Below are 17,386 nucleotides of genomic sequence, written 5' to 3' on the forward strand. Positions count from 1 at the left end.
TAATATATACTACGTCAATTCCTTAATCACTAGCTAATGCAACTATGAGGATAGGGATTTTGTAAAGGGAGTGGCTGGGTAATTCAATCACATGTTGAGAGGGTCTCAAAATTAGTAAAAACCTTGAGGGAAGCTACTTGTAGATTGTTTATACACCCTTGTCTTAGGGTTAGTGATTGGGAGGCTAAGGAATATGGGCTTAAGTATGTATTGGACAATAGTGATTTTTCGTAGTATAATATGAATCATTGGGAATCGGCATTCTCCTGGCAAGGAAAATTACAAGTTGTCATTCTCAATTGCAATTTAGATAGTAGGTAAGGTCAAACAAGTAAGGTCCCAACAAAGGACATCACAAGTGGTATCAATGTTTACCACATAGGGTAAGAAGTTCAACACATGTATAACGCGATTCAATTCAGAACAGGTACTTTATTCATGTATGCACTTGCAGATTACAATCTGATTATAATTACTACAATGATCAATCGATTATAACTAATGATTCCAAAGTCCATCTCGGACGTGTACATATACCTTTCCAAAGGGGTGACTCAAGCGTCATGCGCCCGTTCGGATACTACTCTACTTGTCGGCTACACTATACATTTTACCGACATCATCATTCCCCCCCCAAAAGAAAGGTCGTCTCCGGACGACAATTACAAAATATCTGAGACAAATTAACAACAAAATACATTAATTGACTAACTACAACAAGATAGATATATTTCTATCGCATCACTTTCACATTCATCCCATGCCTGCACCAAACTGGTCTCCAAACCACGTTGCATCTGTAGCCTCTACTAACACAATACTATCTCCTTAGCTAACCTTGATAGCCACCCGTGCTGCTTTCTCTGTTTCCAACTCCTGGTTACACTGAGCCAAGTGTCGCCATACTGCCTTCAACTGGATGATCAGCTCCTCCCGAGCTCTCTACACATCTACCAAGATAGCCTCATGCCCAACACCTACTCCAAGTGCCTCCTCTGACACACAAACACTCATGCCTACAGCAGCAGCTCTAGGTCTCATCAACTGGTCACACTTCCCATGAATAATATCCACAATGATTGGGGGTCTAGGGGGCAACGCCCCCAGCAGGGTCGAGGGGCAGCACCCCCCCAGGGTCCTGGGGCAACACCGCCAAGACCAAATTGGCACTCCAAAACCCACACAAAATTGCATCGAACACACTATTTCTATCATTTTCTTCCGATTCCACACTCTTTCTGGCAACTGCTTATGTCTACCCTTCCCTTTGGCATCATGCATTACTCATTCCGAACTGTTTCAATTTGTCTTCGTTTTTTTTTTTTTTTTGTTTTTTTGCTCTTCCACTTCCTCTTTCCTGCAAACTGCATAGCTGTTACCCTTTTGTCGTTTTGTGAATAAATGTCACACCGTTATGGCAATTACTGTTCACAAATTTTGCCGGCTTCCGTACTGTACGGCTTCTACAACTCCTATGAGCAATTTCTATGGTACGGCTTTATTGGATTCAGCCTCCCAAGTGATGGTATGGCTTTCGCTGCAACTTTCCCTGCTTGGTACGACTTCCTGTTTAGCTCTTATGTACGGCTTGCTCCTCCTACTTCCTAGCCACAATCCGTATGGCGAAATCTACTTCTACTTGTTTGAGACCGTACGGTCATGTAAACTTCTTCTCGACTCTTCTTAAGGTCGTACGACTTGTTTCCACTGCTCTCCACGTCCATACGGGATAGGGCCGTATGGTCCTTTCTTCTACTTCGTTATCAGTCCGTACAGGATATGACCTTACCGGTCCTTTCTTCTACTTCATTATCATTTTTTCCCATCACATAAGTCTTGGGTCTGTACGGTCCTATTAAATTTTACGCTTGCTTTATTATTATCTCCAACATAACTCTGTTTGAGGCCGTACGGTCGTTCAATAAGGTCATACGATCATCTAGGGGGGTCGTACAATCATCAAAACTCTTACTTTGTTCTTATTTCCTCACTTTGCTTGCTTAGCTTTTTATCATGTTTATTATTATTATTATTATTTTTTAATAAATTAAACTATCCTAACTTCGTTTCAAAATATACACTTCCTACAAATATACATTATTTACAAACATCTTTTCTTCATTCAGCTGTTTGTCGGCAGAGGATCCTTTCTTTCTCTATATATTTTCAACCTTGATCCATTTACGGCATCTGGTATTTCTTTTCCGTCCAGTGTCCACAATTTAATTGCTTCGTTACACCCAACTTCCCACCCATTTAACTTTAAATTTTCCAAGCCTTATTTCATTTCGTCCATTACACTTTAGTACTAACTAACCAGGTTGAAATCTGTTTAATTTTAAACGTTTCTGACGCCATACCTTCCACCTGTTTTGTGCAACTTCCACGGCCCATGCTGCATAGTTCTTATTCCTTCGGTACGGCCGCTTCCGTACGGGTACCGCACCCTCAATTAATGGTATCCAATGGACACATAGCTCTGGTGGTACTCCTTTTAAGTCCTTATACGTCCAAGCAAAAACATCCTTGTACTCCATAAATATTCTGAATGCTGCTGCCTTTAATATTGGGTTCCAATCGTCTCCTACAAAAATGTTCTTTAGATTTTCCTCATCACCCAAGTTCATTGCTTTCACTATCGGCGCTTCATACTTTATTGGTTTATCTTTACTAAACGTATGGGCAGGTATTTCATCCACCTATGCTTCTCCCTCCTTCAGTTCACTGTACTCATTCGGAAACTCATGGCCTTCTTTTCCTTCCTCGATACTCAAAATATTGCAACTCGGAAAGACCTCATAATCTTCCATTTGCCAATGTAGCAATCCGTTTACTAAATCTAGGTCGTCATCAGTTGACCCTCCTCCTATTCTCAGCACCCCTTCATCCTCTGGTTCCATCCTCTTTTTCCCTTCGTCATCACTCTTGCCATTGCCTTCTAAGTCCGATGACGCGGCTTCTTCTCCTACCATCTGTGTATGCAAATCGATTATAAATCTCCTACCTCCCTTCTCCATTGACAGGGTATTCCTTTTCCAATCATGCTTTACCTTAGCTTGCACCAGCCACCCCCGTCCCAAGATGGCGTCGTACCCTCTTCTCTTTAATCGAATGACTACAAAATCCGGTAAAAATGGTTGTGTCCCAATTGTTACCGACTGCGCCATCGGAGTGCCCAAGGGTTTTATCCCATATTGATCTGCTGTAAGTAACTGAAAGGTGGGTGGCCACAGTGTTGGTTGTCCAAGTTTTTTCCAGATATCTTCCGACATCACATTCACTCTCGATCCTCCATCTACTATTGTATCCATTAGCACCGTACCCAAAATGCCCATCTCCACCACTGCTGGGTGTCTACCTGTCGTAAGTGCTAATAACATCGAGTCTGTTGCTGCTGCTGTGATTGTTTCGTTACTATCCTTTGCTTCCTCTGTCACTCTCGAGGACGGTGTCATATTTATGATAGCCATACGCAACTGTGGCATGGTGAGAAGAAGATCATTTAATTTAATTGGCACTTCCATTTGCATTATCTATTTCACCATGTTTTGTTCTGCCAAATTTCTTTTCGGAATTTCAGCAGTGTCTTTTACTTGTGACTTCTCCGCTCTCATCTGCTTTTCTATCTTTGTTCAGGCTTTTTGTATCCTCTTCTTTTCCTCTTCCGCATTCGGATATTTTGCTTTCCTCGCCTGCTCCCGCATGATTGCCAACACGTTCTCATCACATGTTTCAACACTTAATAAATTTACACCTTGCTTTGTGATGGAACCTTAATTTTTTGAAAAAATTAAGCCCCATTTATAATGAAGGAAATGAAAAATCCCAATCAAACCTTAACACAATGACAACATCACACAGGATTATGAAGCTGCTTTAAAAAAACCTGTTGGAAACCAGAATGTACGCATTTCATGTCTGGAGGAAGATTTGAGGAATTCTAAGGGCCAGTTAGAGGAGTTCAGGGTTGCATGTGGAAATCATGACATCTTATTGGCAAGCTTTTTGCAAAATCCTAATATTTCTAAATGTAGAATTGAGGCATTTGAAAAACAATGAAAATGGCAAAGGAGCCACTGAAGACGGTAATGGTCTATTTGCAGATTATTATACAACTTAATCAAACATATATTTGACTACACCCATCGAATGGAGAGATAGACGAATGGTGTTATAGGTTGTCTTACTATCTGCGATGATGTTCAGGAAAGAGTTTGAATAGATGCGATACTCTCTAAAAGTCCAGTTTAATTCCATACTGATATAGGCAAATGGTGAGAGATCATTCACACAAATTTTCTCTATACAATAGTTCCCGAACGTCAATGCCATCAGTTGGCCACGAGCAGGAATAATACAAAATTTACGTGGCTCTTAGAAAACAATCAAATGGGGCGACTGGAAGAATAGATGAATTTATTTCTTGAGGTCGATGCAGAAGAACTGTAGCAGCGACATCCCCAAATATTCACAGAACCAAACGGCAAGAAGGAAACGTTGAACACCTCCTGACATCTCATTCACGCGGGAATAGAAAAAATCACTACTGAGTTATGATTGCGTAGGGATTCATCTGCGGCAATAACAATGAAATAAGGCCCCCGTGTTATTCAAAAGACAAGGAAATTAGAAGTCATTGGGAGTTTAGTTTAATGCTTAGAATTGAAACCTTTTAAATTTAAAGATTACAAATATTATTAATTTATTTTTATGGTTCGGTTAACAATGTTGAGGAAAAGTATTTGTTAACGGCGACACAATTAGACAAGCGCAATACAAAGGAGGATGGTTGGTCAGTTTAGAAATATATGATTAATGTCAATTATATGTGAAGTGGCGTGACTTGAATATTTAAAGTCACTTATTTTTGCATTTTCAAATATAAATATAGGAGAAATGTAAAACAAGAGGGTAAGATTCAATAGATCCGAACATTCATATTGAGAAGAGGCATTTTATATTTATATTTTATTGTAAGAAGGAATAAGGGTTCAATATGATTTTATAATAAAATTCCATTATTTTATTATTATAAAATTATTTTATTTTAATAATAAAATAAAAATGTTCTTTGTTTATTATTAATGGCATAGAGATTTAAACTAAGGAGAATCGTCTTTCATAATTATATTTTAGAGTTTTGTATATGATTTTATTATCAGATAAGTGGACAAGGTCAATTAGCATTTTGAATTTGATCATCATAGGTGTTGTGAAATATTTAACTGTTTCCACAGCTGTGTCCAGTTTGTCTCAGTGGAGTTAAAATTCAATCTGGACTAATTTAAGATTGCATTATAATTGGTCTGTCGCATCTGGATTATCAAAATTATTGGCAGTATAAATGCATTGAACATTATGAAGTTGTATGTAAAAATTCTCTGAAGTTGAATCTATCGCCCGGATGAGCAAAGGCACTGGTCTTTTTATTGAAGTCAGAAAATTTATACATTCCTCTTGCAAGCATCAAATTTATTATTATTCAGTTGTTCAAAACATTTACCATTATTAGCATTTCAATTTCATTTTGATCGAGTTCAAGGACCTTGCTAGCTGAGGAACTCGCAAAGTTTAAATTCGCTATAGAAAACCCTTGAATTGAGTAGTCAGTGTTCAAGGTGAAGGTTTACCCGTCTGGGTGTAGCAGAGTCCGAAGTGCAGGGGAATAAAGAAGTATTCCCATTCGTTGGCCAGAACTAATTGAGAAGTCCTATTGGAGAAGTGGCAGGCTCTTGGATTTCCAATCTGCGGTTTTGGGAACCAACAGATTGGCAACTCTGCTGGGGAGAGTTGCTCGCAATACATATTGCGAAGTTACCCAGGATTTCTAAGTTCGTAGGTCAGTACTAGAAGTTGTATTAGTTTGTTTAGAAGTGTACTCTGCTGGAAGTAAGAACCCGGAAGATAAATACATTCCTTGAAAGAGGTGGCGACTCTATTCAATAAAATTTCAGTTAGTAACTTTGTTGAGGGAAAGGACTTAAAAGGAGATGATTTGATCACCCAACATGGAGAATATGTACTATGATCAGGAGGCAAATATATGTTACACTATGGAGGAAGAATACATACACCCTTTAGATGCATTTTTCAATCTGAAAAGATATGAAGGTGAGACATCAGCACATTTGTTCGTAAGGATGGTGGATATTTTTCGGGAAGTACCTTCAGACATCATGCCTTCACACAAGGATTTGATAAGAAAGTTTTGTGAATTGGGAATTTCACCAAAAGATCCTGATTTGATGCTTCTCTTCCAAATAATTGATGAAAGTTCAAGTTACATATCTCTTTTGGATGCATATTTGAATGTAGAAATGCAAGAAGATGAATCTGCAACAGAATTCTTCTTGAGAATGTTTTATGCTTATCAAGAAATACCTTCAGAATACAAACCTCCATCATCTAATCTTCTCTACAAGATGGGGGAATTAGGCCTCTTATATGATCGTCAGTTTCTTAACTTTCTTGAACTTATGGATAAAGAGCTGGTTGTAGATGATAATGAATGCAGGACTGAAATAACAAATGGGTCAAGTGAAGTTTCAGATTCAAGTAGAGATGAAATTTTTGAATTGAAGGAGTATCACCTCGTGATGATGCGTATATGCCTATAGATGATGATGAATGTGAAAATGAGGAAGAGGACTCCCTAAGTGTGGAAGAGATTTCAGCCTTGTTAGATCAGGAATATCAAAAGCATGTTGAGAAAAATGGCTCAAATTTTTTTTCAAATCACCATGGTGAGCAAATTGATGAATCAGTGCATTCCAAGGAGGTGTTGGATGAAAGATGTGATCATTCTAAAGAATCATATTATGGAGATGAAATAGAATTGTACACAATTTATGAACAAGAAGAAGTTTTAGAGTGTATTGATGATGAAGATATCCCCCTTGCTGGTCAAGCAAATTATGATTCTCAAAGTGATGAAGTTAGTACATTATTTGATGAAACACTTGATGAACTGGGTGAAAGCTCTTCTGAAGCCATGCCTGAATTCTCTATATTCGTAAACCCTTTGTTTGAGGAGCAAGCAGAAGGAGATATGCCTAAGTTCACCACATTCTCAAATCCATTGTTTGAAGATCTCTTGGGCGATCAAGCACATCAGCATCATGATGAAGGTAACAGGTCTGATTTTGAAATTGATGAAACTCATGAAATATATTCAGAAGATGAGACTTTTTTCAATCCATCCTATGAGTGGGAGTTGCAGCAAACATGTGAAGGTGAAGTGGAATCAGCCATGCATAATAGGGAAGATATGTTGGAGAATAGTTCTAAAAATTTTCCAAGTATCATATCTAGTGGAGTTCCTGATGAGGGAGAGGCAGCATTTTCTGAATATAAACCATTTTCAATGTCTTGTTGTGAGGATAGGCGATCTCTGGAGTATGGAAACAAAGCACACTCGGACTATAAGGATCATCCATTCAGCAAAAATCATAGGGCACCTAATGATTTTGTGAAGGCTAAATATGAGATGGATATCAAAGAATGCATTGGTGAAGTAAAAGCAATATGTCTTGTTTATACAAATGATGGCATCATGATCAGCAGCTTCAGAGTGTTACGTGATCAGAACTTTGTGTTTGATAGAGGAAAGAATTTATGTTCATTTTGGGGGTCCAAGGGCCACCAAAATTTCATCTACGCATCATGTTAAGCATGGATGCTTGGTCTGCTTCCCCAGAGATAGCTGGAATCTCACTATGCCCACAAGGGGCATATGTCCCCAATGAGAGCCACTGATGGAACCTTAATTTTTTGCAAAAATTAAGCCCCATTTATAATGAAGGAAATGAAAAATCCCAATCAAACCTTAACACAGTGACAACATCACACAGGATTATGAAGCTGCTTTAAAAAAACCTGTTGGAAACCAGAATGTACGCATTTCATGTCTGGAGGAAGATTTGAGCAATTCTAAAGGCCAGTTAGAGGAGTTCAGGGTTGCATGTAGAAATCATGACATCTTATTGGCGAGCTTTTTGCAAAATCTTAATATTTCTAAATGTAGAATTGAGGCATTTGAAAAACGATGAAAATGGCAAAGGAGCCACTGAAGACGGTAATGGTCTATCTGCAGATTATTATACAACTTAATCAAACATATATTTGACTACACCCATCGAATGGGAGATAGACGGATGGTGTTATCAGTTGTCTTACTATCTGCGATGATGTTGAGGAAAGAGTTTGAATAGATGCGATACTCTCTAAAAGTCCAATTTAATTCCATACTGATATAAGCAAATGGTGAGAGATAATTCATACAAATTTTCTCTATACAATAGTTCCCGAACGTCAATGCCATCAGTTGGCCACGAGCAGGAATAATACAAAATTTACGTGGCTCTTAGAAAACAAGCAAATGGGGCGACTGGAAGAATAGATGAATTTATTTCTTGAGGTCGATGCAGAAGAACTGTAGCAGCGACATCCCCAAATATTCGCAGACCCAAACAGCAAGAAGGAAACATTGAACACCTCCTGACATCTCATTCACACGGGAATAGAAAAAATCACTAATGAGTTATGATTGCGTAGGGATTCATCTGCGGCAATAACAATGAAATAAGGCCCCCGTGTTATTCAAAAGACAAAAGGAAATTAGAAGTCATCGGGAATTTAGTTTAATGCTAAGAATTGAAACCTTTTAAATTTAAAGATTACAAATATTATTAATTTATTTTTATGGTTCGGTTAACAATGTTGAGGAAAAGTATTTGTTGACAGCGACACAATTAGACAAGCGCAATACAAAGGAGGACGGTTGGTTAGTTTAGAAATATATGATTAATGTCAATTATATGTGAAGAGGCATGACTTGAATATTTAAAGTCACTTATTTTTGCATTTTCAAATATAAATATAGGAGAAATGTAAAACAAGAGGGCAAGATTCAATAGATCCGAACATTCATATTGAGAAGAGGCATTTTATATTTATATTTTATTGTAAGAAGGAATAAGGGTTCAATATGATTTTATAATAAAATTCCATTATTTTATTATTATAAAATTATTTTATTTTAATAATAAAATAAAAATGTTCTTTGTTTATTATTAATGGCATAGAGATTTAAACTGAGGAGAATCGTCTTTCATAATTATATTTTAGAGTTTTGTATATGATTTTGTTATCAGATAAGTGGACAAGGTCAATTAGCATTTTAAATTTGATCATCATAGGTGTTGTGAAATACTTAACTGTTTCCACAGGTGTGTCTAGTTTGTCTCAGTGGAGTTAAAATTCAATCTGGACTAATTTAAGATTGCATTATAATTGGTCTGTCGCATCTGGATTATCAAAATTATTGGCAGTATAAATACATTGAACATTATGAAGTTGTATGTAAAAATTCTCTGAAGTTGACTCTATCACCCGAATGAGCAAAGGCACTGGTCTTTTTATTGAAGTCAAAAAATTTATACATTCCTCCTGCAAGCATCAAATTTATTATTATTCAATTGTTCAAAACATTTAACCATTATTTAGGATTTCAGTTTCATTTTGATCGAGTTCAAGGACCTTGCCAGCCGAGGAACTCGCAAAGTTGAAATTTGCTATAGAAAACCCTTGAATTGAGTAGTCAGTGTTCAAGGTGAAGGTTTACCCGCCTGGGTGTAGCGGAGTCCGAAGTGCAAGGGAATCAAGAAGTATTCCCGTTCGTTGGCCAGAACTGATTGAGAAGTCCTATCGGAGAAGTGGCAGGCTCTTGGATTTCCAATCTGTGGTTTTGGGAACCAACACTTTGGACATTTTGAATCTTCATGGTCCCCTGGACCACACCATCTGCACAGTAGTTGTGGCGTCTCCTTTGTAGTACAGTCCCTCGCGAAGTGACCCCAAAGATTCCATGATCGGCACTGTATCATCAGTCGTCCACTCGCATCATATTGTATTCTACTCCAGCCTCCATTGTTATTGTTATTGTTTCCACCCCTTCCGCATCTATTATTATTTCGATAGCCACCTGAAGTTGCATCATTTCCCGCGTTGTTGCTATTGTTCGACGCTTCCTGCGTTAGTAACACCTACTGGTGTCCTTTTGTTTTTAAGTTAAACGGGCACTCTTTCAAGGAATGCCTCGCCACTTGGCAGATGTCGCAAAACTGCTTCTTCGGGCATGAACCCTTTGTATGTCCATCCTCCTTGCAATCTGTGCACCACAGTTCTCCTTTTACTGTATCCGGATTCTTTTTCAAAATTTTGAATTCTTTCATCATCCGCAGCATGTCTTTCTGTAGCGCTTTCACCTTCTTGTTCAATTCCTCATCACTACTACTACTCTCCGAGGATGAATCATCCGAATCAAAGGACTTATGTTTCTTCTTCTTACTCGTCTTTTGTTCGCTTTCTAAATCCATGGCAAAAGTATACGCATCGATGTACAATGTCGGTGGTACAATCTTCATTTTCTTTTTAAGAGTCGGTCGTAGCCCCTCCACAAACCACCGTTTTTTCAACCCATCCGCCGGTTGACTCTCCATCTTTCCGATCAATTCTTTCAGTCACCTGGCATAGGTTCGGACTTCTCATTTTTTCCTTGTTTGGTGCTGTAGGTTTCTGCCACGATTTCATTATCATCTCGGAGTAATCTGAATTCTACTATAAATTCTTTTTTAACATTCTCCCATGTATTAAGTTTCTGAGGACTAGTGTCAGAAAACCAATCTATCGCCACACCCCGTAGGGTCACTGCAAATTGTCTTACCCAATCATCCTCATCCGTCACACCATTTGCCGTCCATATGGTTTCACACGTTTTACAATGTCTGATAGGGTCTGCTGAACCATCACCGTGAAACTTGGGTAACTTTTCTTTAGGGCTAGCCATCATTACTTGCCTTTGATTCTGAGGTACTTGTGTACCCACGCTGTTCTGAACTCCCGCGTTGTTCTGTGCTCTCGCGCTGTTCTGTGTTCCCGCGCTGTTCTGAACTCCCGCGCTATTCTGTGTTCCTGCGCTGTTCTGAACTCCCATGCTGTTTTGTGTTCCCGCACTGTTCTGGACTCTCGCGCTGTTCTGTGCTCCCGCGCTATTCTGGTCCTCCGCGTTGTTCTAGATAATAGTCTTGTTTCTAACAACTGCATTGTTTGGTGAAAAGTCTTCAAGTGACGTTCTATTCTCCGCCTGTATCCGTTCGTTCAGTGTATCAAGAACGAAGAGATCACTCCACGCTCATGCTCCCTCGGCACTCCGAGCCGTGGGAGTTGATTCCCTTCCATTCGGACACTCTCCCCTCAGCGTATACAGGTTAAAGAATTCTTCCCTTGTTTCCTCCACCAAATTCAAGCGTTGTCGAGTTTCTTCTAGCAATTCCTCGGCTCTCCTCAGCGTACTAGGTGAGTGCACTCCCTCCGTCTGTGCCTCTTCACCCCTTCGGTGCCCCTCGGCAATCTGTTGAAGTCTCTGTCGGCGCTCTGCTTGCTGTGTTAAAATTAAAATTTCTTTTGTTGTAGTTAGTTCATTCTTATCTTTCACCTTATTCCAATCTTTGTTTGGCAAATTTGGCATTAATCTTCATATCATTCGTTCATTCCAGGTACGTCTGGCAATGGTGCCAAATGTTTATCGAATAGGGTAAGAAGTTCAACACATGTATAACGCGATTCAATTCAGAACAGGTACTTTATTCATGTATGCACTTGCAGATTACAATCCGATTATAATTACTACAATGATCAATCAATTATAACTAATGATTCCAAAGTCCATCTCGGACATGTACATATACCTTTCCAAAGGGGTGACTCAAGCGTCACGCGCCCGTTCGGATACTACTCTACCCATCACCTACACTATACATTTTACCAACAACAATCAAAATGTGGTCCTGCCATCTTGTAGAGTAAACGATCAAGCAAGGAATTATTTTGGTCGATGAAAAGGAATCTAAACATAAATACACATATACTTGAGATAATAGCAATAAGATTATATAAGACACAAATTATAAAAATTAGGGATAGATTATAAGTCACCATAATTACATTGTTTAAATGCATTTATTTCTTACCTTGTAATCAATCGGAAAGAATAGAGGAAGTAAGGGAATTGCAGTCTACTAGCACCCCCAACCTAAGTAGGCCCCCTCAATGGATGGAATTGTCATACTGAGACATTCCTACCTCTTATGGGCCAAGAGGAGAGTTATCATTGCAAGATGTTGCACGTCGTTGGCCTTAGTTGGGTTGAGTAGTTTACAAGCGCTCACTTGAGGATTTCCCACCAAACTTTGTGTATTCTTTGTGTATGCTCCATGTCTTCATGCATTATTGTGTATACTCTGTGTATTCTTTGTGTCCACGTGCATTAATGTGTATACTCTATGTGTGCTTCATGTCTTTACATATTCATGTATTTAATTCATATTTTCAAGTGTATGCTCTAGATGTGGTTCTACTTTAGTTGATCTAAAGTAAGAGAGTAACTCGGAATGAATCAAAAGGCATAAATTTATATTAGAGATCCTAAACAAGATATAATGTAGATGTTGATCAATTTGAGACTATGACATAGTACTTCTCTCAAAGTGAAGAGAGAAAACTCATCTTAAAGTTTGCACATCTTGTGAATTATGAATACATTGGTTATCTTCAAAGAGGTAACCAACATTGAAAGACTTTTATAGAAATTGGCAGTGCTTGAGTGCAAGCAATTTTGAAGAAGGGTGGATTGTAAGATAGTAATTGATAGAAAAGAATAATAACATAAATAAAAGTATTAAAATAAAGAAATAAATTAATAGGGATGTCTCCCAATACAGTGGAGGAAATAAAGACACTAGGATATATATCAATTGAAGAATATTTGTCCTTATATCAAAAAGTTAATGAGGCTCAATCTTCGTTGATAGGTAGGACAATACTAGAGAACGTCAAACAATGAGCAATACTAGAAACTAGTTCCTTCAGTCAATACAATGAAGGATACAGAGCTGGTATCAATTAAGAGTAGAGAACATACTCTATATCATCAAGGAGATTATCTAAATAGCAACTACAATTCGTAAGGGAAGCAATGCTATATAGAAGACAAAATAGTCTAAGTATACAAGCGACTGACTATATAAATCAAATTATCAGTGATAGTTGTGATAGTGGTTAAGAGATAAACAGATAGTCTTGATCATTATCCATTACTAATTAAGGGACAGTGAACCCGGGATGTCATGAATTGGTCAAGAGAATAAGCACGTGGATAATGCAAGAAGAAAATAGCTCACATCAACATCCCCTAATAAATATATGATTTTAAAGGCATTGACTAAATAAGACTAAGTCAGCAATAACAACATTTGACTAATCATACAACCCTTGATGTGCAGAGGATTTGTATACGGTTAACAGCAACTACAACTAGAGAGTATTGAAGAGAAAAAAGAATTTTCAAACAAATTAATTTTCATTGGTAATGCACCAACATGTTAACATTATGTAGAGGCACAATGGCAATAAAGTCAGCAATAGTTATCATTAATAATAAACTAATAAAGAAAAACGACAAAAAAAAGTCTAGTAAGAGACATAGGACATGCCCCTTACCTAGTAACGTATCACTTGTAACACTTCTATAAGAAGAAAGACCCAATCACCCATTCGTGGGGCAGGGAACAGCATCACGAATAATATGTTTTTAAGCATTCATGCACATATGTATATCTTCAAGGATTATAAATATATTTACTATAATATTTAATCTCTTGTCTGATCCTTCTTCATTTAACCATGATCTGATTCTGTCATATTAATCCATATGCAATCCAAACTAAACACATCATCTCTAGAAACAAAGAAAAATCGTTAAAATTATGAGCAACAGGCAAAAGCTCTTAGTCTTGTTTTAATGAAAATGGTTACTTTCTAAGGGTTCCTTTTAAAGAAAAGCAATACAAGTAATGCATCAGTTTACAATGCCAGATCAACTTTTGAGTAAAGCATGCTACACTAGATTTTATCAATCCTTTATACAACACTTGAATGGATAAGATTTTCCTAGAAGGAAAGATACTCGCACAAAATCATCACAATAAACAAATGCATAAACTGCTTCCATAAAATATAGACAAGCAAAGATAAGCCTGATCTCATATAGACTTGACAGAAAAAATGTTAAAAGTGTCCTTCCACAGACCCAACATGCACAGTGTGCACACTTAGATTTAATAATGCAAAGCTCAGGCATGCTAGAACTACATCAGATGTGAAAGCAATACCTTGAGAAGACCATTAATGTAACCAGACTGACAAAGAGAAGTGGTCAAAGTAGTGTGAATGGTAAAATAAAGGACAAAACAGCAAATAAAGCCCTGCAGATTCTGAGCAGAACAAAAAATGGAATTGATGAATGTCGGCTTCATAAACTCTCCCACTTTTTGAGACGGTGAATATTAGATAGAGAACCAAACACAATAATGAGATATCAACATACAGGCACAACATATACTTGCCTGAAACCTAAGCAAAGCAGAAGTCTGTTATTAGGAATAGTAGCAGACTGAACTAAGCCTGCATTGGACAGTTGAGCACAGCTTGGACCATGTATTAGGATTCCACCCAAAAAAGCAATCTTCAATTTAAATAGGCATCAACTCAGGTCAAAGGAATACTCAGACCATTGCCTATTTGTAGCATATTAGCAAAAAGAAAATATATTACCTTCTAATTCTGAATCCTTCCAATTTATGTAACAATGTGCTCCATCTAAAAAATTGATAATCCAATATTGAACTGTGATATTGAATAGGACTTCTTACAAGTATGATATAAAATGAAACAAAAATCTGTGTACTAGAACATCTATGGCTCACTTTCAAGGCCTTGGAGAAGACGGCTCAGTAGTTACACCATCAGATACAAGCACAAAAAGACAATTCCAACAGAAACATATATTAGAAACAAGAAGCCTAAATACTCATCTCTAGAAATGCAAAATGTAATAACCTCTTTTTTATAATGTTTGCCTCCAGCCATTTACTGTCACTCAAGATTGAAATGAGCCTGACTACCTCAGAAATCCCTCTGAATTTAGGGAAAGAGGGATTGAACTGCACATAAATAGAAAAAGGCTATCAAGCATTCATGCATGAGAAATGAATATATACCTAACTGCTCTCTAAGGTGTATCAAATTCATTCATCTGTATAAAGTTGAATCAAATTCAAAGATAGGAGGGAAATAAGCATATATACATTGATTTTAAATTTTCAGTCTGCAAACAATAGTAAATGGCAGTGCTTTTGAACCGAGTCCCAATAGCATCTCCTTGTTAAAGCTATGTTGTCTGGGAAGAAAAATCAAATACTCAAGGAAGATAATTTCTGGTGGGCAATGCCTAAAAGGAAAATATAACTCTCATAGGTGAAGACAAGATAAATTAATAGCATGTATTTTCCATGCCAAGTCAGCTAGTCAATCTAAAAGTCAACTCATGCTTGTAAACATGTGTCTGTAGCACTCTAGGCTTGCTATTGGCACTCAAGATATAGGAGGTATTATCCTACTTCTGGTATTAATATGGCAACAACTTTGTCAGTAGAACCAAGGACAAGGAATCCCCATATATGCTCTGAAAATTGCACCTTTCCTAAAAATAAATATATATTCCGTTCCACATCAAAGAGTGATTGAATTTTTTACAATGCCCAGAAGCTTATTCTACTCCCTGTACCATTAAAGATTAATATTGGGCACACTAGAATCTTCTCAAACAAATTCAGTGCAGCTAGAGATTATGCTCATGGAAAATAATCTATCTAAACAGCATCTTATTGATGTATTTTTGTTATTCATATGATTTAAATTCACTGAATTGTACCATGAAACAAGTACAGTGACATATAAGTTAAAGAAACTTACAACCACAGCAGTAACAAAAGCACCAACCTCAGTTCGTTGATCCTTACTAACTTGCTGAGTTAGAGTAGAAGCATTATTTTGACTCGCAAGTGTAGACGGTTGAGACACAGATAGTGCTGGTACCTGTTGAGGTTCGATAGAAACTTTATTTGAAGGTGGAGTTACACTGGGCATGTTCTGTGACTGGGTACGAGGCAAAGAGGTTGCAAACTGGAAAATTAAAAGGAAAATTATGAGTTGGTTAATTATTTTTAGAAAGAATTATATCCTATTTACCATCTTTTAACAAAAGGCTGACAAAATCTTCCCAGAAATTCACATGTCAACTACAATATTTGAACAAGCTAATGCTCAACCATACCGTAAAGGATGAGGAGGGTGGCATTCTCAAACCCCATAAACCTGGTGGAGCAGGCGTGTTGAGAGGTTGGGGAGGAGGGATCTTTCCATTGATCATGGGCCTTGGTTGCGATATATATGATTTAGCTTGTGACGGCTGTGTTGGTTGAGGCTGCTGGGAATATGATAAAGGAAGCACCAGTGATGAAGATGACGGTGGAGTCTGCTGAAGATAGGATGCAGTAGAAAATGCTTGTGAGAAAGGTGCAAGTGAAGGGAGCTGTGGAAACTGTGCAGATCCCACTTGTGAAGACGGTGGAGGTTGTGGTTGCTGCCCTTGACGAACAGGAAATTGCTGAATTTGTGAAGAGTACTGCACGGAATGTTGAGGAACTTGTGAATGACCCCCCATGCTTGCCTGTGGCGTGCCTTGTCCCATGGAAAATGTTGGTGGGCGAAACTGCATACTTGTTGAAGACACAAATATCTGCCCTGGCTGCAGTGGAATGGCAGGTTGAAACTGTAAAAGGTCCAGGTTAGATCATGAGATATTAATTTGAGACCTTTCATAAATTGCATGTGAAGGCAGCTGCAAGAAAGCAAAATATGATGAACGAAGTATCCAGATCAAACCTGCATTGTTTGTGGAGCCCCAAAAGTTTGAGCTCCATCAGAAGAAGCCAAGCCAGGAGGATGAGGTAGCTGCACATTTATTAAATAAGTGTTAACTGATAGCATACATAGGTACTAAATGATGAATGTCACATACTAATAAAGTATCAAGAAGTTGATTAGATGGGTAAAAGTTCAAAACCCTGACTACCAGTGGCCCTGAAGATGAAGAGTTGTCTCCCAAGTGAGCCTGCAGAGTAAGAGGCTGACCAGACACTACTGGACCTGCTGGCATATTTGGACCTGGAAAGAATTATGACATAAAGCAATTAACTTTCAAGATCTGGAAGAAAGCCAGCCGCAAGCAACTGTAACAAGAGAGCATGAACATTGAACTCATGCGCAAAATGTAACAAATTGTACCACACCACGCCGATATCAAATGGGACCAGTCAAAAAATGGAATTACAATAATTGACTATTTAACATCTGTGTGACACTAAAAATATATATATACTTAAGAATGTAAGAGCTCAATCAAACAATCAATAAAAAAATTACTTTG

At 37.9% G+C, this 17,386-nt stretch overlaps 1 protein-coding gene across 13 annotated transcripts in view; it reads right to left on the reverse strand.

Moving 5' to 3' along the window:
• Positions 1 to 17,386, reverse strand: part of LOC149539149 (pre-mRNA-processing protein 40A-like) — a 249,680-nt gene that overhangs the window by 184,067 nt on the left and 48,227 nt on the right. For 9 of the 13 annotated variants that reach the window (XM_089800477.1, XM_089800476.1, XM_089800480.1 and 6 more), the window contains exons 2-5: positions 17,024 to 17,124; positions 16,843 to 16,911; positions 16,232 to 16,729; positions 15,871 to 16,080 (exon numbers count right to left, since the gene is read on the reverse strand). In XM_089800477.1, the coding sequence (XP_089656603.1) occupies positions 15,871 to 16,080; positions 16,232 to 16,729; positions 16,843 to 16,911; positions 17,024 to 17,124 (878 nt within the window). The remainder of the gene's footprint in view (positions 1 to 15,870; positions 16,081 to 16,231; positions 16,730 to 16,842; positions 16,912 to 17,023; positions 17,125 to 17,386) is intronic. The other 4 variants (XM_089800486.1, XM_089800475.1, XM_089800479.1 and 1 more) reach the window with 3 other exon arrangements.

This window comes from Cupressus sempervirens, chromosome 9 (genome assembly GCF_028749045.1).
Source record: "Cupressus sempervirens isolate cs-2001-9-10 chromosome 9, ASM2874904v1, whole genome shotgun sequence".
Taxonomy (NCBI): domain Eukaryota; kingdom Viridiplantae; phylum Streptophyta; class Pinopsida; order Cupressales; family Cupressaceae; genus Cupressus; species Cupressus sempervirens.